This window comes from Panthera tigris, chromosome E2 (genome assembly GCF_018350195.1).
Source record: "Panthera tigris isolate Pti1 chromosome E2, P.tigris_Pti1_mat1.1, whole genome shotgun sequence".
In the NCBI taxonomy this organism is placed as follows: Eukaryota; Metazoa; Chordata; class Mammalia; order Carnivora; family Felidae; genus Panthera; species Panthera tigris.
Window position 1 is genome coordinate 7,042,996 of NC_056674.1, and position 21,341 is coordinate 7,064,336.

The window sequence follows — 21,341 nt, forward strand, 5'->3', positions numbered from 1 at the left end:
TTAACTTTTCTCTCTACCTGAACCTTCTGAAATTCAAAAAACTCCCCTTGAGTGTTCTTTCTTTCATGGCCATCATAATTATTCACATAAATTCAGTAAGAATCTGTTCTTCGAAGCGCCTGGGTGGCTCAGTCAGTTAAGCATCTCTTGGTTTCGGCCCAGGTCATGATCTCATGGTTTGTGGGTTTGAGCCTGCTGTCAGTGCAGAGCCTGCTTGGGATTCTCTCTCTCCCTTGCTCTCTGCCCCTCCCCACCTGCTCTCTCTGTCTCTCTCTCAAAATAAATAAACTTAAAAAAAAAAAGGAATCTGTTCTTCATGTAACAGGACACCATTAGAAACGTTGGTTATTTTACCAGGGCTTTGACTGGAATGTCCTATTTGAGAGACATGCATAGACTCAGATATAACCAGACGACTTTAAGGAACTAAGGTTGACTTTATGAAACGTGGAGTCATAAAGTCCATTGGAAATGTTGGCCTGATACCTTGCTTATAGAGTTCCCAGCAGCCTCACCAGGTGAGTAAAGAAGGTCACTTCCTGGCAGGTGCAGGAACCTCAGGATATCTTGGGGACCTCGTAAAGAGGAGTTGGCCCAACTCTACAGGCCTTACACGCCTGTCTGATGGCAAGTATTTGGCTTGGCTTCTGGCCTAGAGAGGCTACTAAAAGTTCAACTTAGATTCCTCATGAAAAGTTCCAACAAAGCAGATTTTAAAAGATCTATATGGCCAATCACTATTCTTGCTGAGCTTATGTAAATAATTATTTACCTAAGCTGCCTAATTATTTACATAAGCTCAGCAAGAATAGTTTGGTGTTTAAAAAAATTTTTTTTTCATGTTCATTTATTTTTGAGACAGAGACAGAGCAAGAACAGGGGAGGGTCAGAGAGAGGGAGACACAGGATCCGAAGCAGGCTCCAAGCTCTGAGCTGTCACCACAGAGCCCAACGTGGGGCCTGGACTCACAGACCATGAGATCATGACCTGAACCGAAGTCGGAGGCTCAACCGACTGAGCCACCCAGGCGCCCCAATGTAAAGTTTGTTAAAACTGGACTTGTTTTACAAAAGAGTTAGCCTTGATTTGGCTATGGCTCTCCAAACTAAGGTTTTCAGTCTGCTTCCAAAAGGCCTTCCTTCACAGTAGACCTATCAATAGGTAAAGACTATAATGCTCTGTTAAATTATTTGCTTGAGGCCGGGTTAATTCATAAATCTCTAAATGAATATGCAAACCATATCCTCCCTAAACCTGATCTGACAGTTACTAGAAACCCATCCCATATAAACTCAGGAGACCTAGTTTATTTAAAGAACTGAAAATCTCGGGGCACCTGGGTGGTTCAGTCACTAAAGCCTCTGACTTCAGCTCAGGTCATGATCTCATGGCTTATGAGTTTGAGCCCCACTTTGGGCTCTGCGCTGACAACTCAGAGCCTGGAGCCTGCCTCGGATTCTGTGTCTCCCTCTCTCTCTGCCCTCTCCCGCTCGCATTCTGTCTCTCTCTCAAAAATAAATAAAAACATTTAAAAAAAAATTTTTAAAGAATCGGTGTAATAGGTCAACTTGTAAGATATCAGAAAGCTTATTGATATAAGTTCGGCTTAAACTCACCTTTCATGAATAATTGAGACAAAAGCTTATGTAGTTCCCTATTAGGGTTATCGGAAATTACTAACTGCCCTATCTCGCTTCTGTGACCTCGCCTGCTTGCTAAATAGATAACTTAGGATGCAAAACGCTCCCCCATAAGATATCAGAAAGCTTATTGATATAAGTTCGGCTTAAACTCACCTTCCATGAATAGTTGAGACAAAAGCTTATGTAGTTCCCTATTAGGGTTATCGGAAATTACTAACTGCCCTATCTCGCTTCTGTGACCTCACCTGCTTGCTAAATAGATAACTTAGGATGCAAACGCTCCCCCACCCCTTCTACCAAGATCTGGCCTAGTCAAGGCCAACATGTAAAAAGTCACGTACTCGCTGCCCCACGGTATCTCAGGTGTCTAGCTATGATTGGTCATTTTAAACCCTCTTAGGACAAAGAACTTTAAATTGATAGGTTCCCGCCAAAACTAACGTCTGTATGTCACAATATAATTGGCTACCATGAAATGCTGTAAATCATAATTGGTTAAGTAAATAATGACGTATTCTGACTTGCTAAAATCCATATAAGCTCACTGCTGCCTTTGTTTGGGGCCATTCTCTGCACTTTTCTCCTTAAGATCAGGAGGTCAGGTTTGGCCCGACCGTGAATAAAATCTTGCCTCGCTTCTATTCGGCGTCTGGGGGTTTTTTCGACAGCACCCTGTTTCAATCAGAAGTCTAATACAACAGGGGATTTAACTCCAAAATGGAAGGACTCCTACCGGGTCATATTATGTACTCCCTTCCACGGCAGTAAAATTAGAAGGACATTCCTCATGGACTCACATATCAGGAATTAAACCTGTACCTTCCTCAAAGGAATCTAGTATGCCAGCTGACGCACCTCCTTATTCCTGTGAACCCGTAGAAAACCTCAAATGTCTCCTCTAATGACAATGAAGGCCTAGAGGAAAGTTCAGATTAACTACCAAAGGCTGTTTTTATCGGGCTTCTTCTTATAATAATATTAACCCTAATTTGTTGTCGTTTCTGGTGCCTCCCTGCCTGGTGCCCAAACTCCTATACTGCTATAACTTGTAGCTGACAGATGATCCTTTCTACTCCAGGAGGTTTATATATGTTGTCCACCTCGGAATGGCTGCCTCTGCCTTTGGTAATTGTATATAAATACCCCACTTGACCAATGTTGACCCTTAGGTGGGGACATCTCTAGCCCCTGTTCAGCTGGAGGAAACTACAGATGAGACCTTCCACCCTCAGCAATCTTAAAGATTTCAGGGTCAAAATGGTTCAGGGGGAATGATGTGGGAAACAAAGACAGAAAGAAATGGTAGGTAAAATTAAGTTTCCTTGTAACCTGCAGCCCATTGACAGATAGATACCTGAGGCAGTGGAGTAAAACATTTCTCCAGAAATCCCCACTGTTTTCATGTTAATGTCTTACTCAGGGAAAATACAACCTTAGCTTGACAATAGCAAGGCCTCTAGTATCTTGTGAGTCTTCTTTTTTTGGTTGTTGTTTTGTTTTGTTTTTGCGTTTTTCAGGTTTATTTGTTTTGAGAGAGAGTGTGAGTGGGGGAGGGGCAGAGAGAGAGAGAGAGAGAGAGAGGAAGAGGGAAAGAGAGAGAATCCTAAGCAGGCTGTGCACAGTGTGGAGCTCAATGATGAGCTCGAACTCACAAACCCTGAGATCATGACCTGAGCTGAGGTCAGACACTCAACCAACTGAGCCACCCCCGAGTGCCCCTCTTGTGAGTCTTCTTTAGCATATGAAAGTCCTTCTGGAAACTTCCCTTTTGCCTTTCCCTCCCCCAAGGCCACAGTATATAACCAGTCACTCCTCACAACCCCAGCACATCTCTTTCTGCCTTTAATAAAAATCCCTGTGCTTTAATAAAATCACTTTTTTGCACCAAAGACATTTCAAGAATTCTTTCTTGACTGTTGGCTCTGGACCCCCACCTCCACTCCCAAACGCAGCATCTCCAGCTGTAAAACAGGGCTTGGCACATGGGAGATGTCCAGGAAACAGAATTTGGATGAACAAATACCCAGTGCCAGCCACTGCCCTAAGCATCTGATACACGTGAACTCATTTAAGGTCACATAGCATGTGCAGTAGTGGCCCCATTTTATGGATGAGCAAACTGAGGCACTGCGAGGCTAACTAATTTTGGCAAAGTTGAGCAGGTGGTAGGAGAAGTGGTAGGTAGATAGCTGTCTGGGTTCCAACCTGGTGACTCCAGCCCTCAACTCACACACTCCAAATGCCCGGCTCTCGGGTCAACTCTGCATCAACACCAGGGCCAGAGTCTGAGGCGGTCTGGGATGAGGACAGTGGTGGGAAGGGGGACCCATATCCAAGGGGTCAGGAGGCCACAGGGTCACTGGTGGCAACCACATCTCTAGGGACTACTGGGGACCGAGTGATGTCCTACCTGATGTATTTGTTCCTGAGAACTTACCTTCCCTGATGCCGCCTGGCTTCTCAGCCTGGGAGCCTCTCCTTAGAGCCCCGTCGTGTGATAATGCATTTGTCTGATCTCTTCCAGCGCCCATGGGCTCCCATCCCAGGGAGCTAGCCAGGTGGTGTTCCCTTCTCTTCCCTGTGCAAACATGGTGCCCGAGGAAAGGGCTACTACCGTTCTGGGGCCTTACCCGTCTAGACAGGCCTCGGTCCATCTCCAGTAACTCCCGGGCTCCACCTGCAACAGGCAGGGAGGCAGGAGGAGATGAGTTCTCAGCCCTGCTCTACTCCCCCCGACCCCACAGCCTGTGCTGCCCAAGTTCCCCTTCCGTGGTGACCACAGCTCTGTCACACGCGGCTTCCTGTTGGGGCTTCCTTGGCCTCACCCCACATTTGGGGCATTTCCCTCCCTGACAGAAGGACCTGGATCCGGGCTCCTGCCCTGGCCGGTGCAGACATGGTGCCCCTGCTCCTGCTGCCCCTGCTGTTCGGGGGTGAGTGGGCCTCGGGAGGAGGGCTGGGCGCAGGTGGGGGGGGGGCTGGAGCCCCGGCTGAGCCTCCGTGTCCCCCCAGGGGAGGATCCAGAGTACCAGCTCCGAGTGCAGGAATCCGTGACCGTGCAGGAGGGTCTGTGTGTCCACGTGCCCTGTTCCTTCTCCTACCCCTGGAAGTGGGGGTATTCCCGGACGATGCTCTACATATACTGGTTCCGGGATAGGGACACCTCAAGCAACCGTTATCCGGTGGCTACAAACAACCCACAGAGAGCAGTGAGGACAGAGGCCCGGGGCCGATTCCGCCTCATCGGGGACCCCTGGGCCTACAACTGCTCCCTGAGAATCAGAGACGCCATGAGGAGTGATGAGGGAGTCTACTTTTTCCGAGTGGAGAGAGGAGAAGACGTGAGATATACTTACACAGATACGACGATGACTCTGCGGGTGGCAGGTACAGCAAGGGCCCCGGGGGAGGGCTCTGGGATGTGGACACCCCCTCTTAGAGCAGGCACAGGACGCCGGAACATTCCCTGCTCTGGGTCTTGGGGCTGGGACGGTTGGAAGAGATAACGGGGCCCGGGGTCAGCTTGGGCCCTGAGGCCCGGACCCTCTCAGGGTCACCCCGTGGGTCCCCACCTCCCTGGGGCCCGGGCACCTCCCTGTCTCTTCCTCAGCCCTGACACAGGAACCCGACATCCACTTCCCGGAGCCCCTCAAGTCTGGCTGGCCCACAGAGCTGGCCTGCAGCCTGCCGGGGTCCTGCGGAGGGGGAAGACCTCTCACATTCTCCTGGGTGGGGGCTGCTCTGGACTCGCTGGACCCCGAGAGCCTGCACTCCTCGGTGCTGGCCTTCACCCCGAGGCCGCAGGACCATGGCACCAACCTCACCTGTCAGGTGAAACTGCCAGAAGTTCAGGCCACCGTGGAAAGAACCATCCGGCTCAATGTCTCCTGTGAGTGCTGGGGGGGAGGGCTGGGTCCCTCAGGGCAGTGGGGTTTGAGCAGTCCTGGGAGTAGAGGGAGGGGAGACGGCAAGGACGGCCATCCCCACCTTCTCGGTGCTCCCTACCCCATTCCAGTGCTCCCTTACCCATTTTCTGTGCTCCCCTACCCCTTCCTAGTGCTCCCCCACCCCTTCCCAATGCTCCCTACCCCTTCTTAGTGCTCCCACCACTTGCAAGTGCTCCCTACCTTCTCAGTGTCTCTACCCCTTCCCAATGCACCCCTACCCCTTCTCAGTGCTCCCCACCCCCTCACAATGCTCCCCACCCCTCTGGGGGTGCTGGGTCAGCTTCCATCCCAATCCTCACCTCTGAAGCAGGACCATATCTTTCTACCCCAGATGCCCCCCACAACCTCACCATCAGCATCTTCTTCAGCAATGTCACAGGTAGGAAAGAACTGTCTTCTTGGGGGCTGGGGCCTGGCCTGGGGTGGGGGTGGGGGGTCAGCTCCCAGCAAGGGACCATCTGGCTTACTGTCTCCCATGAGTGCTGGAGGGAGGGCTGGGTCCCAGAGGGCAATGGGGGAAAGAGGGATCCAGGCCTGGGATCCTTTTCCCGGAGGACATTGGGGGAAGTCTGAACACCCCATCCAAGGTTTTCACTTACGGGGCTTCTGGAACAAAGGGCAAAAGCCCACCCCTCTCAGCCACACCGCAGTTGATGACCACCCACAATCTGCAGGGACACAACACAGGCAGGAAAGATCCTCTCTTCCCTGGGGCTGTGATAGGAACTGGTTCTCTGCGTGCTCAGGGCTCAGGGTTCAGGGCTTGGGGATTGAGACCCCTCGCCCACTCCTCAGCCCTGTGGTCTGGGTCTGCCCCCCCACCCACCTCACCAGCGTCTCTCATCATGGATCCTGTATTGCTTTTGGCTGCTGCCTCTTCTTTTCTCTGGTTTGTGTGTATTATTTATGTTTTACTTTGGCTGAGGACTCATCGACACATAACGTTGTATTGTTGTGTTCGTTTTTAGCTATACAACGTAATGATTTGGTGTTTGCATGTATTGTGACATGATCACCACAGCAAGTCCAGTGAACATCCCTCATCACACTTAGTTACTGTTCTTTTTTCCTGTGGTGAGAACATCTAAGATCTGCGCTCGTAGCAGCTTTTTTTTTTTTTTAATTTTTTTAACGTTTATTTATTTTTGAGACAGAGACAGAGCATGAACGGGGGAGGGGCAGAGAGAGAGGGAGACAGAGAATCAGAAGCAGGCTCCAGGCTCCGAGCCATCAGGCCAGAGCCCGATGCGGGGCTCGAACTCACGGACTTCGAGATCGTGACCTGAGTCGAAGTCGGACGCTTAACCGACTGAGCCACCCAGGCGCCCCAACAGCTTTCAAGTCTGGGGTACCGCTATTACTTACGGTCTCCGTGCCTGCGCGTTACATCCCGTGACTTATTTGTTCTATAACTGGACGTTGGTTCCTTTTGACCTTCTCCATTGTTCCTTAGTTTTAAGGTCTGTGGTTTTTTAACTTCATTTTAAGTTTTATTTTAGCGAGAGAGAGAGAGAGAGAGGGAGGGAGGGGCAGAGGGAGAGAGAGAGAGAATCTCAAGCAGGCTCCGAGCTCAGCCCAGAGCCCTACGCGGGGCTCGATCCCACCACCCTGGGATCAAGATCTGAGCTGAAATCGAGAGTCAGACACTCAACTGACGGAGCCACTCAGGTGCCCCAAAGTCTATGTCACTTGTAGTGAAACAGACATAGGTAACACTTACTACCTTCCCCGTGTTTAAGGGTAGAGCTCAGCAATGTCCAGTCCATTCGTGGTGTTGTGCAACCAGTCTGCAGGGCTCCCTCCAGCTCACAGAACCGAAACTGTGTCCATCGGGCACCAACTCCCCTCCCCTCCCCTCCCCCCCACACCTCCCCTCCCCTCCCCCGCTCCCTGGCAGCCTCCCTTCCACCTTCTGCCTCTCCAGGTTCTGCTCCCTGGGCTGGAGTTGCTGTCTGCTCTCCTGCCTCTCTGATCTGGTGGACCCTTTCATGTTCCCCTTCCCCACAGCTCCGGCCTGGACCCCTGTTTCTTTCTGTCTCCACTCTCGTGGGCTTGCTCATTCTGTCCCTGTCTCCACCTGTGCCCCCATCCCTATCCTGACCCTATCCTGGTGCCTCCCACAACTTTCTAGTCCCCTCCTTGCCAGCATCCCCCCACGAGTCGGGGAGTCTCGAGGACCTCACTTCCCAAATCATTCCCCTCTTCTTGCCCTTGGCCCCAGACCCAGCTCCAGTCTGCTCCTGGACCCTGAACCCTCGCCTCAGCCTCCTCCTCAGCCTCCCTGCCTCCTGGTTAATCTCTCCCCTGCACTCCCCACTTGGCCCCAGCAGGATCTCTCTAGACCCAGTGCTGATTCTGCATTTCCGCTGCTTACAGCCCCTACTGCTTCCCAGTAACCTCAGGGCAAAGCTCAAGGCGCTCAGTCCGGCCCTCAAGGCTCACCCCGCCTTCTCTCCCACTGGGATCCATCGGGACGGTGTCTGTCCTGGTTCTCCCTGCCCAGGCGCAGGTGTTCCTCCCCTCACGTGCCAGGCCCTCAAGTCTTGGCACATCTCCACAGGAGCTGCCCGCCCACGGCTCACCCTCCCCACCTCAGCGCAGCCCCCCTTCTTTCTGGTGGCCTGACTTGACCGCCAGGGTCGTTAATCAGCCACGAGTAGCCCCGCCATCAGCCCTTGTGGCATGGCCCTATCTTTCCACTTCTGGCTCTGCGGGCACAATCCGGAAGGGACTCATGTCACGGCTCCACCCGCCTTGTGGTGAATCTCTTACCCAGTCCCCAAGACGCTGTGCAACGGTATGTCGCTGCCGGTCCTGGAAGGCCAGTTCCTGCGGCTGGTCTGCGTGGCTGACAGCAATCCCCCTGCCGTGCTGAGCTGGTCCCGGGAGGGGAAAGCCCTGAGCCCCTCCCAGCCCTCCGCACCCGGGGTCCTGGAGCTGCCCCACGTAGGGGCTGGAGATGAAGGGGAATTCACCTGCCAGGCTCAGCACCCGCTGGGCTCCCAACACATTTCCTTCAGCCTCTCTGTGCAGAGTGAGTTGCAACACGGGTTGTGGGGGTGGACAGCCTGGCCGGGTGTTTGGGATGTGGAAGGGCCTGGGGCCTGCGGGCAGGACTTCATCCTCTGTCCCCCGCTTCGCCAGGAAGCCCGTCTTCCTGCAACTGTGTGACTGATGAGCAAGAGGGCTCCTGGCCCCTGGTCCTCACCCTGCTCAGAGGGGCCCTCATGGGGGCTGGCTTCCTCCTCACCTATGGCCTCACCTGGATCTACTACACCAGGTGAGCGGGCCCGTCCCTCCCCAGGGCAGTCTCCAGGAAGTCCCTGAGTTCCAGGTGGGACGCAGCTGTCCCACCCGCCTGGAGTTAGAATGAAAGGGACAACTCTCTGATCTGAGACCCATGTTGTCCCTGCAGGTGTGGAGGCCGCCAGGAAGCAGGGCTGAGAGTCCAGACCGAGCCTCCCTCCTTCTGGAGACGGGACTGAGGTGTGGCCCTGGAGCCCAGAGGGACAGATATGGGGCCCTCGTGGTCAGCTTCTTCCTGGAAGCTCTCAACTCAAGCCTGCTCAGTTCCTGGGAGTTTAATTTGGAGAGCGGACTGAGTGACAATGTGGGGAGGCCACGCCATCAGAAGAAGGGACTACTTAGGTTTCAGCAGGGGCTGTGGCACGCCATGCCATTCAGGGCCGCAGGGGCAGAAGCAGGTGCAGGGAGGCCTCGCCAGAGACGACAGAGACCTGTGGGAAAGGCCAGGCCGGGAGGGCAGCTCGGGACCAGCTAGTTTGAGTCATTCTGGGGGGGCCTTGGCCTAGAGGGGTGGCTCTAGGTGTCTGGTTCCTGTCCTGGGTGTCTTAGGGCAGGGGAAATGGCGGCCTGGCGTGGGAGTGAGAGAAAAGGGGTGTTTGGGGGACACGGGCTGGGGATTGGTTGGTTTGCTCTGAAGGGACTGAGCCCTCTGCTACCTTTAAGACCCGGCCCGGCCTGGAGGGGCCGTCTCCCCAGGGATGGCAAGATTTTTAACACGTCAAAAGTCACAAGATACAGGAAACAAACAATCTGACTAGTACACACCCCACGGGCACCCCCTCTCCCCCGTCTGTGCCTGTGGGTGTCTCCTTCTGTTCAGCCTGCTCCTCCTTGCTGGTGTCACCCCTCCCACCCTCCTCCTCTCCATCCCCAGCCCTGCCCCTGCGAAGGGAATGAGCTTCATTCAGGCTTATTTTCATGACCCAGAAGTTACCTGCCTAACCCCCGACTTTCTGGTCTCCCAGATTTCCTGCTCAGTGTAGACGTCAATGCACAGTGGAGTCAGGAACACGTCTTTCCCACTCGAAAGACGCCTACCTCATAATAATTGCAAGAGAATATCACAGGATTTTTTAAGTTTATTTACTTATTTTGAGAAAGAGAGAGGGAGAGAGAGAATCCCAAGCAGCCTCTGCACTGGCAGTGCAGAGCCCGATGTAGGGCTTGAACTCATGAACCTTGAGGTCATTGACCTGAGCCTAAATCAAGAGTTGCACGTTTAACCGACTGAGCCACCCAGGCACCCCCAGAACATCATGTGTACTTATAAATACAAGTCAGTGGCGCCTGGGTGGCCCAGTGCGTTGGGTGTCTGACTTGGCTCAGGTCATAATCTCAGTTTGTGGGTTCGAGTTCCAAGTCAATCTCTGTGCTGACAGCTCAGAGCCTGGAGCCTGCTTCTGACTGTGTGTCTCCCTTGCTCTCTGCCCCTCCCTGCTCACTCTCTCTCTCTCTCTTTCTCTGAAAAATAAATAAACATTAAAAAAAATAAAAAATTGTATATATGAGTTTGATTAAAAGTGAGACATAACAATTGATTTTATCATTTAATGTCTATAGAAATTTCTAGAGCAAAATTATGTTTTAGTCTTCTCTTCTTTTTTGCTGAACAGTTTCTAACCAAGACTTTTCGTTTATTCATTGTGTTTGGGGGCCTAACTTAAATAGAGTAAAATATGCAAATCTAAAGAGTGCAACTCAATCAGTGCTTACCTGTGTCAACACCCTTGCTTCCCCCACCAAGCTCAACCTACAGATTCTTTCCACTTCCTCCTGGAGGTCAGGTTCCACCACTAAGGTGGGGAGGGTGAGCGGTGGGCGGGCAGTCAGGGTGGAGATGTGCCAAGACCTGAGACGGCCCTGGCAGATGAAGGGGAGGGCCCCTTGCCCGCCGCGTGGCAGGAGTTCCAGAAGCACCAGAGACAGGATCACCGTGGGAGAGAAGGCAGGGTGAGAAATGTTGGAGCCTTGAGTGCCCAGCTGAAGGCATTGGGCTTTGTCTTAGGCCCCTTCAAGTCACACATTTACAACTGTATGGCCTCCCTCTCTTCTGTCCCTGCAGATCCGCAGCTCCCGTTTTTTTGTGTGCGCTACGAATGGGGGCTCAGATACTACACAAGCTGTAGGGTCTGACTTCTTTCTCTCAGTTTTAAGTTTTTCAGGTGTATCCATGTTGTTCCATGCATCAGTAACTCATTTTTGGTTTTGGTATTCTTTTTGCTTGTTTTAATGTTTATTTATTTATTTTGAGAGAGCAGGGGAGGGATAGAGAGAGAGAGAGAGGGAGAGAGAGAATCCCAAGAAAGCTCCGCAGTGTCAGCCCAGAACCCAATGCAGGGCTCAAACCCACAAACCATGAGATCATGACCTGAGCCAAAATCGAGAGTCAGACACTTAACCGACGGAGCCACACCGGCACCCCAGTTTTTGCTTTTAATTAGTATCGTAGGTTGGACATCCTGCCATCTGTTTATTCTAAAATACAGTGACTGCAGGGGCGCCTGGGTGGCTCAGCCGGCTGAGCGTCCGGCTTCAGCTCAGGTCATGGTCTCACGGTCCGTGAGTTCGAGCCCCGCGTCGGGCTCTGTGCTGACAGCTCAGAGCCTGGAGCCTGTTTCAGATTCTGTGTCTCCCTCTCTCTGACCCTCCCCCATTCATGCTCTGTCTCTCTCTGTCTCAAGAATAAATAAACATTAAAAAAAAAAATACAGTGACTGCATTTGTTGCCGGGGTTTGGCTTTTATTTGTGATGATTTATTTATATGATTTTTTAAATTTGTTTAAGTAGGGTCCATGCCCAACGTGGGGTGTGAACTCATGACCCTAAGGTTGCAGGCTCCACCGACTGAGCCAGCCAGGTGCCCCCGATAGGAAAGTTTCGCTGAAAAAGAAGGAACGCTAGCACTTTGCTCCGTCACGAGGAAGGCGTGTAATCAGCTGCAGAGAATATCATGAAAGCCTTCTCCCCAATAGTCACGTGAATTCACATCCCCACCACCATGTTCGTGTTTTCTTTTAATATTTTAATTTTTCCAGACTTTATTGAGTTTCTGTATTTGTTTTCAGAGAGAGAGAGGGAACGCTCGGGGGCAGGGGGAGAAGGGGACAGAAGATCCAAAGTTGGCTCTTGCCGACAGCAGAGAACCCGATGTGGGGCTCGAACTCACTAACTGTGAGATCATGACCTCAGCCGAAGTCAGACGCGTAACCACCAGAGCCACCCAGGCGCCCCCCCCCGCCCGTGTGCATGTTTCAAAGTTCTAACCTTGCTCCATCCAGCAATTTCCCTTCTAGGCAGATAGATGCCCAGAGGATGGAAAGCAGGGACTTTGACGGATCTTTGTGCATCGGTGTTCGCAGCTCCTTCTTCCTCAATAGCTGCCAGCCGACCAGTGTCCATCCGTGGCTCCATGGATAAACCACATGAGGCGTATACACACAATGGGACCTTATTCAGTCGTGAAACGGAGGAACTTTTGAACGCGTGCCACGGCGTGGGTGAATTTGAGGACGTTATGCTAAGGGAGAGAAGTCAGACAGAAAATGTCAGGTACATGGACCGTGGTCAAAGTCACAGAAACAGGAAGTAGAATGGCGGCTGTCAGGGGCTGGGAGAGGGGGAAATGGGGAGTTGGTGTTTATTGGGTACAGAGTTTCAGTTTGGGAACTTGAGGAAGTGCTCGAAATGCGTGATGGTGATGGTTACACAACAGGCTGAGTGTACTGAATACTGTTGAAGTGTATACTTCATGTATTATTATGTTTTTAAACATTTGCTTATTTTTGAGAAAGTACGAGCAGGGGAGGTGCAGAGAGAGAGGGAGACGCAGAATCCGAAGCAGGCTCCAGGCTCCGAGCTGTCGGCACAGAGCCTGATGCGGGGCTCTAACCCACGAGCCGTGAGATCATGACCTGAGCCGAAGTGGGACCCTTAACCCGCTGGACCACCCTGGTGCCACTTGAAGTGTATACTTTAAAATGGTCCATGGGGCGCCTGGGTGGCTCAGTCGGTTAAGCGTCCGACTTCGGCTCAGGTCACGATCTCACGGTCTGTGAGTTCGATCCCGCGTCGGGCTCTGTGCTGACAGCTCAGAGCCTGGAGCCTGTTTCAGATTCTGTGTCTCCCTCTCTCTCTGCCCCTCCCCTGTTCATGCTCTGTCTCTCTCTGTCTCAAAAATAAATAAACGTTAAAAAAAAATTAAAAAAAAAAAATGGTCCAGGGGTAGGGGTGGCTGGGTGGCTCAGTCGGTTGAGCGGCCGACTTCGGCTCAGGTCATGATCTCGCGGTCCGTGAGTTCGAGCCCCGCGTCGGGCTCTGTGCTGACAGCTCAGAGCCTGGAGCCTGTTTCAGACTCTGTGTCTCCCTCTCTCTGACCCTCCCCCATTCATGCTCTGTCTCTCTCTGTCTCAAAAATAAATAAATGTTAAAAATTTAAAAAATAAAATAAAATGGTCCAGGGGCACCTGGGTGGTTCCGTCGGTTAAGCGTCTCTTGATTTCGCTTCAGGTCATGATCTGGAGGCTGTGGGACTGAGTCCCGTGTTGGGCTGTGCATGGACTGGGGACCCTGCTTGGGGTTCTCTCTCTCCCTCTCTGTCTCTGCCCCTCCCCCACCTCAAAAATAAATAACTTTACAAAAGGGTCAAGATGGCCAAAATGCTCGTTTTTGTGTTCTGTCTTCCGTACCCAAACGAAACCGTTCTATAAACCAGACAGAATGGGAACAGGAGACGGATAATGCCGCCCAGTGGAAGCCAGACGAGAAAGCAGGCACAGCCCCCTGGGTTTTCTCTCTTCTTGCCCGTGGTGCACAGCTGTGGTGGTTGCAGCCCTTGAGAATCGCTTCCCCCTACCTCGGCCCGGCCCGCACGCACCATACGCTCAGGCACGGGGGTTACCACTCCGTTCCCAGGGCCTGTGTCTCACTGAAACGTTGGCAAGTTGTGCTGCACCTGACTGTCTTATCTCAGTTTTATGCTACAGCGGCAGATTTCAGTTTTATGGTACAAACCAGCACAGCAAATCCCGCACCCTGCTCAGACTTTTTTATTAAAAAAAATTTTTTTTTCTAATTTTAGAGAGAGAGTGGGAGAGGGCAGGAGAGAGAGACAGAGACTCTTTTTCTTTTTTAATGTTTATTTTTGAGAGAGAGAGAGAGCACAGGGAAGGGGCAGAGAGACGGAGATAGAGCACACGAAGGAGGCTCTGCACTGAGAACAGAGAGCCCGACGTGGGGCTCGAACTTACAAACCGTGAGACCGTGACCTGAGCCAGAGTCGGACACTTACGTGCCCAAGCCACCCAGGCGCCCAGAGAGAATCTTAGGCAGGCTCCACGGTCGGCGCGGAGCCCAATGCGGGGCTCAATCCGGAGACACTGGGATCGCGACTTGAGCCAAAATCAGGAGTTGGATGCTCAACTGACTGAGCCACCCAGGCGCCCCTCATCCTTCTCAGATTTAACATCCACAGAAGGTGACCGGATCTCTCACACTTACTCACTGCAGAGAACCCAAAGCTGCCAACCCAGCATGATACGTGGGAGGCTTCCTGAGGGTGAGGCGTGATTGTCACAGGTAAGCTGATGTCCTTTCCCGCAGCGTGAGAACAAAAGCTTCTTCCCCGCATCCCCAGCACTCAACCCAAGGGTGTTTTGTGTCAAGCGTATGTTCCAAGACCCCCAGGGGATGCCTGAACCAACAATCCTATATATATTATGTTTCTTCTCTCTCTACAAACCTATCATAAAGTTACATACGAAGCACAGTGAGATATGAACCGGCTAAAGTAATAACAAAGCATAACCGTGGTAACAATATACTGTCCTATAACGTATGTGAATGTGATCTCTCAGTCTCTCTCTCAGGATTTCCACTTGTGCTGTCCTCACCCTTCTTCTGAATGCGACGATGCAGATGATCAAGCGCTACTTTCTGAGACGAAGGGAGGGGAATGAGGTAGGCTTGTGATGTAGCGCTAGGCTGCCATTGATCTTCTGGTTGTCCTAAGGAAAAAGCATCCAGACCGCAGCTGACCTCAGGGGAACTGAAACCGCACAAAGTGAAACTGTGGACTAAGGGGACCCGCCGTCCTGTCAGGCAGTCTTGCAAAGTGACCGTGCTCATTGACATTCTCAGCAGCAGGGTCTGAAGAGGTCTGGGTCCCTGCATTCTGTCCAACACTGGATGAAACCAGGCTTTTCAACTTTAGCCCCCCCCGGTGTGTGCAGATGCATGTTTTTTCATGAGTCTTAGTAAGAACTGTGACTTAGGTCTCAGGACTTGACTTTATTTTTTCAAATGTTTATTTATTTTGAGAGAAAGAGAGCGAGTGCACCCAGGGGAGGGGCAGAGAGAGAGAGAGAGAGGATCCCAGGCAGTCTCCACACTGTCAACTCAGAGCCCGATGTGGGGTTTGAAGCCAGGAACTGCGAGATCATGAATGAGCCAAATCATGAGTCAACGCTTAAGTGACTCAGCCACCCAGTGCCCCTAAAGATATTTTCATTTTTAAGTATTCTCTGCACTCAATGTGGGGCTCAGACTCACAACCCCGACATCAAGAGTCCCATGCTCTACTGATTCAGTCAGCCACGGATCCCTACTCCAATATAAATTTTATAATGAAAATATCAAGTTCTTCAAAAATCACCCCGGGGGATTGGTTGATATATGGCTCTGATTCTGCATATGAATTTAGGTGGACTTGACTTTTATACAGTATTATTTTAAACCCATTAACATGACATATTTTTCAATTTACTTACACATTTAAAAATATTTTTTAAAGATATTATTTTTATTTTATTTTATTTTTTTGAGAGAGACAGGGCACAAAAGCAAGGGGAAGAGACAGAGGAGAGGAGAAGACAGAGAGAATCCCACCAGGGACAGAGAGAGAGTGGGTGGAGGGAGAGAGAGAGAGAAAGAAGCGGGGCTCATGCTCACCTGATGTGGGACTTGAACTCACAAACCGTGAGATCATGACCTGAGCCGAAATCAGATGCTTAATGACTAAGCCACCAAGGCACCCTTAAAAAAAATTTTTTTAACGTTTATTTCTTTCTGAGAGACAGAGCATGAGCAGGGGAGGAGCAGAGAGAGAGAGGCAGACACAGAATCCAAAGCAGGCTCCAGGCTCTGGGCTGTCAGCTCAGAGCCCAACGAAGGGGTCCGAACTCCCAAACCGGGAGATCACGACCTGAGCCGAAGTCAGACGCTGAACCGACAGAGCCACCCAGGAGTCCCCGGATCTTTGCTATTGTAAATGCTGCTGCAGTGAACACACAGGTGCACATATGTTTCTGAGTGAGTGCTTTCATTTCCTTCAGATATGGACCAGAAGTCCATTGCCGGATCATGTGGTATTTCTGGTTTTAATTTCTTGAGGAACCTCTGGACTGTGTTTCAGAGTGGCTGCGCCGATTCACATTCCTTCCCACCAACAGTGCACAACAGTTCTCTCTTTTCCACATCCTTGTCAACACTTGTCGTTTCTTGTCTTTTTGGTCATCGCAGCTTGAGATTGGTCAGACCGACAGCTGTCGGCACAGAGCCTGATGCGGGGCTCGAACTGCTGAACTGTGAGATCGAGACCTGAGCCGAAGTCAGGGGGAGGGGTGCGTTGGGGAGGGGCAGAGAGAGAAGGGGGCAGAGGATCCCAAGTAGGCTCCATGCTGTCAGCAGATTTACCATGCAGGTCTCAAACCCATGAACCATGAGATCATGACCTGAGCCGAAGCCAGAGTCCCAACCCACTGAGCCATCCATGCGCCCCCACATATGATTTTTTTTTTTTTAAAAATGCACCATGTCAAATTGCAAAAGCAAAAATGCTCAAAATCCAAAAATAAGATATCTCACAAGCATTAGAGACTCCTTTCATCAGTCGTTTGCGATACCTCTCTGGTGTATATATGTATCTATATGTGTGTGTGTGTGTGTGTGTGTGTGTGTGTGTGGTATATATATATATATCTATATATGTGTGTGTGTGTGTGTGTGGTGTATATATATATATCTATATATGTGTGTGTGTGTGTGTGTGTATTAGGTTTCTATATATTGATTTTTGTAACCTCTACACCCAACGTGGGGCTCAGAATCATGACCCTGAGATCAAGAGTGGCACACTCTTCCTACTGAGCCAGCCAGGAGCCCCAAGAACTTGACTTTCAATCCTACAGCTTGCTATGGGAATGTCTAAAGTGTTTATGATCATGGTGCAATTTGAGGAACGCTTTATCAAGGTTGAGCCCCTCCCAGTGCTTTCAGAAAGGGTCCCTGAAAGGTAGAGCCTCATGACCTTCATGGCAGCAGGGTAATGCTGCTTCTCTGCTAAAGTCACAGATTTGGGGTGTCCCTGCCCAGTGGGGTCCCGGTCTCCCTTGATCCGTCATTTTGCGTGGCCTGGGCCATCACTGTCCCACAAGACCCTCAGATCCGCAAAGACAATCATTTGAGGATGCCATGTTCCCAAAACCCGTCAGGGCAGAAGGGCTTTGACCCTGAGCCTTCCCCTGCTTCCCCCCCTCCCCTGGATTTGGGTCCGGAAATGCCTTCCTTCCTGGCCTGCACTTGAATGGTTATAAGGAAATGGTAAATGATCCTTTTCCAGAACCAGCAGTGGTTTTCAGCTGGAGGGTGAGTCACACTGAATCTCTAGGACTTTCCCCTTTCTCTCTTTAGAAAGGATTAATTACAAGACAGCAATCTTTTTTTTTTTTTTTTAAGAGACTAAACACGATCAGAGGGGAGAGGCAGAGGGAGAGAGAGAAAATATCAAGCAGGCTCCAGGCTCAGCGTGACGGGACTCCATCCCGCCACCCTGGAATCATAACCTGAGCCAAAATCAAGGGCCGGACATTTAACCGACTGAGCCACCCAGGTGCCCCAAGACAGCAATGTTTTATTGAAACTTCTTCTTTTTTTTTTTTAGTCTAAAACATGGGAGGAGAAACTAATCTCTTCATATGTTCCTAGGAACATAAGTCTAATATCACTATTCCAAACCAGTATTATTTACAAAAATGACTCTTTACTTTCTTGCCAGGTTCACAAGGACTAGTTTTTTTGGGGGGGGAGGGGGGTGGGGAGTAAGCGAGGAATACAGAGAGAGAGAGAGAGATTGGGAATTGGAGCTTATACTCACGAACCATGAGATCATGACCTCAGCCAAAGTTGGACGCTTAATCGACTAAGCCACCCAGGTGCCCCACAAGGACAAAATTTTAAGCCCACCTCAGCATAGCTTTGCCAGTCTCCCTGCCATCAAATGCCCAACAATCCTTACGGTGGAAAGGCCGGCCTTTTCATGGCCATGGCAATATTCACCATGCACCGGGACCACAGAACCCCAGGCAGCAGCAACAAGATGAAACCCCTCCACACCATTCCTGTTTGCCTTCCAAAAGCATGCTGTGTCTAAATCTCCCTTGTCTATCCAGACTGAGGCAGATGAACCCCGGAGGGTTTTTCTGTTTCCTTTTTTTTTTTGAGGTCTGTGCTCAAATGTCGCCTTATCGCCATGGGTTCCTGGGAAGGATCTCTCTCAGAAGATGCCCTCCCCTCTCCCCCGGGGCTCACCACTTCCTCCTCTGATTTTCTATCAGAGTTTAGCAAAATTTTCCTTAAAGGGACAGGGCCAGTATTTGCAGCCATAGTGTTTCCGCATACGGTTTTTCAACTCTTACTGTAGCACAGAAGCAGCCATAGGCCACGACCGGATGGGTAAGTCAGACTCGTACACAAAGTGGTTGGCCGGATTTGGCCACATGCCCGCATTCCGGACCCCTGTTCTAGATGAAGGCGACTACGGATCATCTCGGGTCCTGTCCTTTCCCGTTACGGAATTGCAAGCTTCTTGAGAGAAGCCACACGCTTTTGTTCACTGGATCTTCAACGCCAAGAGCGACTGGCGTCGACTCCAATGTTCACGGGATAACAGAAATCCATCCTTGCGATACCTTCTGGTCCTACTGCGTCTATTTCCCTCCTCCAGTGGAGGAGGTGCTCCTTCTGCTCCGTCTGTCCCCTCAGGATGCTTCCCTTGTATTTACTTCAACTAGACTCCACCCTCCTCTAGAGCAGAGGTGGGTCTCTTCCATTCTGGAAGCCCCGGGCGCATCAGAATACCTAACCGAACACACTCCATAGATCTGCACGGAAAGAAGAAATCGGTCACCACAAGAAGATCGAGGTAAGAATCGAGAAGGCTAAGCGGTGATGGGAGACGAGCTTCTAGGGAAAAAGAGGATCGTGGGAGTGAGTGCTGGCCATTTTCTCTGATTATGGAAGACGGGGACGGTGTTCTGCGGTACGATTTTTCAGCCAAACGCTACCCGCAGGGCTTTGTTCTACGGCTGGTGCCCATACTTTAAGATGGAACATTGTGTGGTCCCCCAAGGGACATTTACTGCTAACTAAATTCACCACTTCAGAAAGTGAAGTGTGCATATGGGTGAGCTGCTATGGACACCAGCAGATAATATAGAAAACTTCAGGGGCGCCTGGGTGGCTCAGTCGGTTGAGCGTCCGACTTTGGCTCAGGTCATGATCTTGTGGTCCGTGAGTTCGAGCCCCACATCGGGCTCTGTGCTGACAGCTCGGAGCCTGGAGGCTGCTTCTGCTTCTGTGTCTCCCTCTCTCTCTGCCCTTCCCCTGTTCACGCTCTGTCTCTGTCTCAAGAATAAATGAACATTAAAAACAAAAATTAAAAAAAAAGAAAACTTCAGGGGTGCCTGAGCTACTCAGTTGGTTAAGCGACCAACTCTTGATCTCGGCTCAGCCCATGACCTCAAGGTTCATGAGATCAAGCCCCGGGTCCAGCTCTCAGCTCAGGGAAGCCTGCTTGGGATTCTCTCTCTCTCTGCCCCTCCCCTGCTCGTGTGCCCACTCGTGCTCTCTCAAAATAAAGAAATAAACGTTTCTTAAAACACATTGCTAAAAATCTTTCAAAGCAGATAAAGAAATTCAAATGAAAAGGTTCCATAATGAAAAGTGCTGGCTTATTATATAGTTTCTGCCAGACTCCGAGATCCTGGGTGCCAGAGAGTAATTCTATCCCAGTTGCTGGTAAAAAGATGAATCTCGTTTACACTAAAAGGGCGGTATTACAAGACCCTAGTGTCACCTGTCAAAACAAGAATATCTAGAACGGAAATTCCAGTAAGCCCTTGGGATGAAGGGCACTCAGAATACGAGAGCAAGCAAAATGCACGTAAATTAACTCCTAATTTGAGAAATCAATAGAGTGTGTGTGTAAATTGATACACACTGTCTAGCGGGTAGCTAGTTTCTAACTCAATTATGACGATCCGGCCTCTGCTCTCTTCCCCGGATCAGTCTGTTCCAGAAGGACCCCCTACAGCTAAGCAGAGGGTAGCTCCGAGGCAATCGCTTCATTTATAAATCTGTCAGATACTAAGTACCAAGGGAACAGTGATAACCAACAGGACAAGCACCAGAATACAGACGTTCTTGCGAGATTTTCTTTTCTGATCGTAAGCAGCTTGCGGAAACTGACCGGCGTGGCTCTGTCTGCACGCACCTCTGGGCCTTCTCCGTCGGCTTCCGTGCTATGAGTGGGTCTCCTTGGTCACGGATCATCACGGGCAAATCTTTAAACCTCTGACGGACGTCCAGAGTGTGAGCCTGCAGCTGCCGAACTGCCCTTTCCCTCCCTTTAATCAGTTCCAGATCCTGCTCCGAGGTGGCCACGTCATCCCCCTGGTTCTGCATCTGGACCCACTCGTCGTGGCCATCAAAGGACAGGCGCTGCTCTTTCGTGGCCTCCCCTCTGCAGGGAGACATGCGGCTCTCGCTCTGGCAATCTTCTCCTTTTCCTTTGCAGACCCTCCTCTCCACCCAGCCTGGAAATCCTTTAAGGCTGCAGAGAAGTCATTCAGTTGGCGTCCTTTGTTCTTTCGGAGCATCCAGTTCCTAACTATTGTATTTCCTGGGCAAGGTGCTTTGTGGCCTATTACAACTGTTGCAAATTTTCCTCCTGTTGCTTGAGTCCTGCTGACTTCCTGGTAGGCTCAGCAAATTCTTTGAGCAGTGGCTGGGCGTCCCCGCCCACCCGTGACTGCTGAAGTCCCGGGGCTGGGGCTCGGAGGGCCCCAGGTTTGGTAAAAGGGACTGTAGGGCATGAGGAGGACCTAAGGCCCACTGGTCTTGCACGAAACTCCTCGAAGCAGCCCCCGCCTGGTTGCACAGGCTGATGGGGAGCTGGGAAGAGAAAGGGCTGGGGGAAGGGGCTGAGGCTGCCCACAGGCTCCCTGTTTCTCTTTCCCAGCTGCTCTCGTCCTTTGCTCACCTCACTCTTGACTTAAATGGCATTGGCCTGGTGACCACCCTCAGATTCACATCTGGATGAGCACCCCAGCCTCCGGGGCCCTCGGTATTTTCACGGGCTGTGTCAGATGCAGAGATGAGACAAAATAATT

The 21,341-nt window shown here is 51.0% G+C and overlaps 1 protein-coding gene and 1 pseudogene across 4 annotated transcripts; one reads left to right on the top strand and one right to left on the bottom strand.

Moving 5' to 3' along the window:
• Positions 1-4,407: 4,407 nt before the first annotated feature.
• Positions 4,408-12,629, top strand: LOC102970182 (sialic acid-binding Ig-like lectin 14). Of its 4 annotated transcripts, XM_007074219.3 has the most exons (7): positions 4,411-4,577; positions 4,657-5,031; positions 5,255-5,533; positions 5,923-5,970; positions 8,368-8,625; positions 8,736-8,871; positions 9,007-10,033. In XM_007074219.3, the coding sequence occupies exons 1-7, from the start codon at positions 4,541-4,543 to the stop codon at positions 9,074-9,076; spliced, it is 1,203 nt and encodes a 400-aa protein (XP_007074281.2). In that variant the 5' UTR covers positions 4,411-4,540; the 3' UTR covers positions 9,077-10,033. The 4 variants fall into 4 exon arrangements, with proteins under 4 accessions (XP_042826296.1, XP_007074281.2, XP_042826297.1 ...); XM_042970363.1 differs by lacking the exon at positions 9,007-10,033 and having other exon boundaries at positions 4,414-4,577; positions 8,736-8,875; XM_042970362.1 differs by lacking the exons at positions 8,736-8,871; positions 9,007-10,033 and having other exon boundaries at positions 4,408-4,577; positions 7,985-8,556.
• Positions 12,630-19,761: 7,132 nt separating this feature from the next.
• LOC107180054 lies at positions 19,762-20,841 on the bottom strand (annotated as a pseudogene).
• Positions 20,842-21,341: the final 500 nt, after the last annotated feature.

Excerpts from the sequence above, each read along its gene's own strand:
- LOC102970182 (XM_042970362.1), top strand. The coding sequence starts at position 4,541 with ATGGTGCCCCTGCTCCTGCTGCCCCTGCTGTTCGGGG. Across the intron at positions 5,032-5,254 it reads GATGACTCTGCGGGTGGCAG|CCCTGACACAGGAACCCGAC; the intron begins GTACAGCAAGGG and ends TCTCTTCCTCAG. Across the intron at positions 5,971-7,984 it reads CTTCTTCAGCAATGTCACAG|TAACCTCAGGGCAAAGCTCA; the intron begins GTAGGAAAGAAC and ends ACTGCTTCCCAG.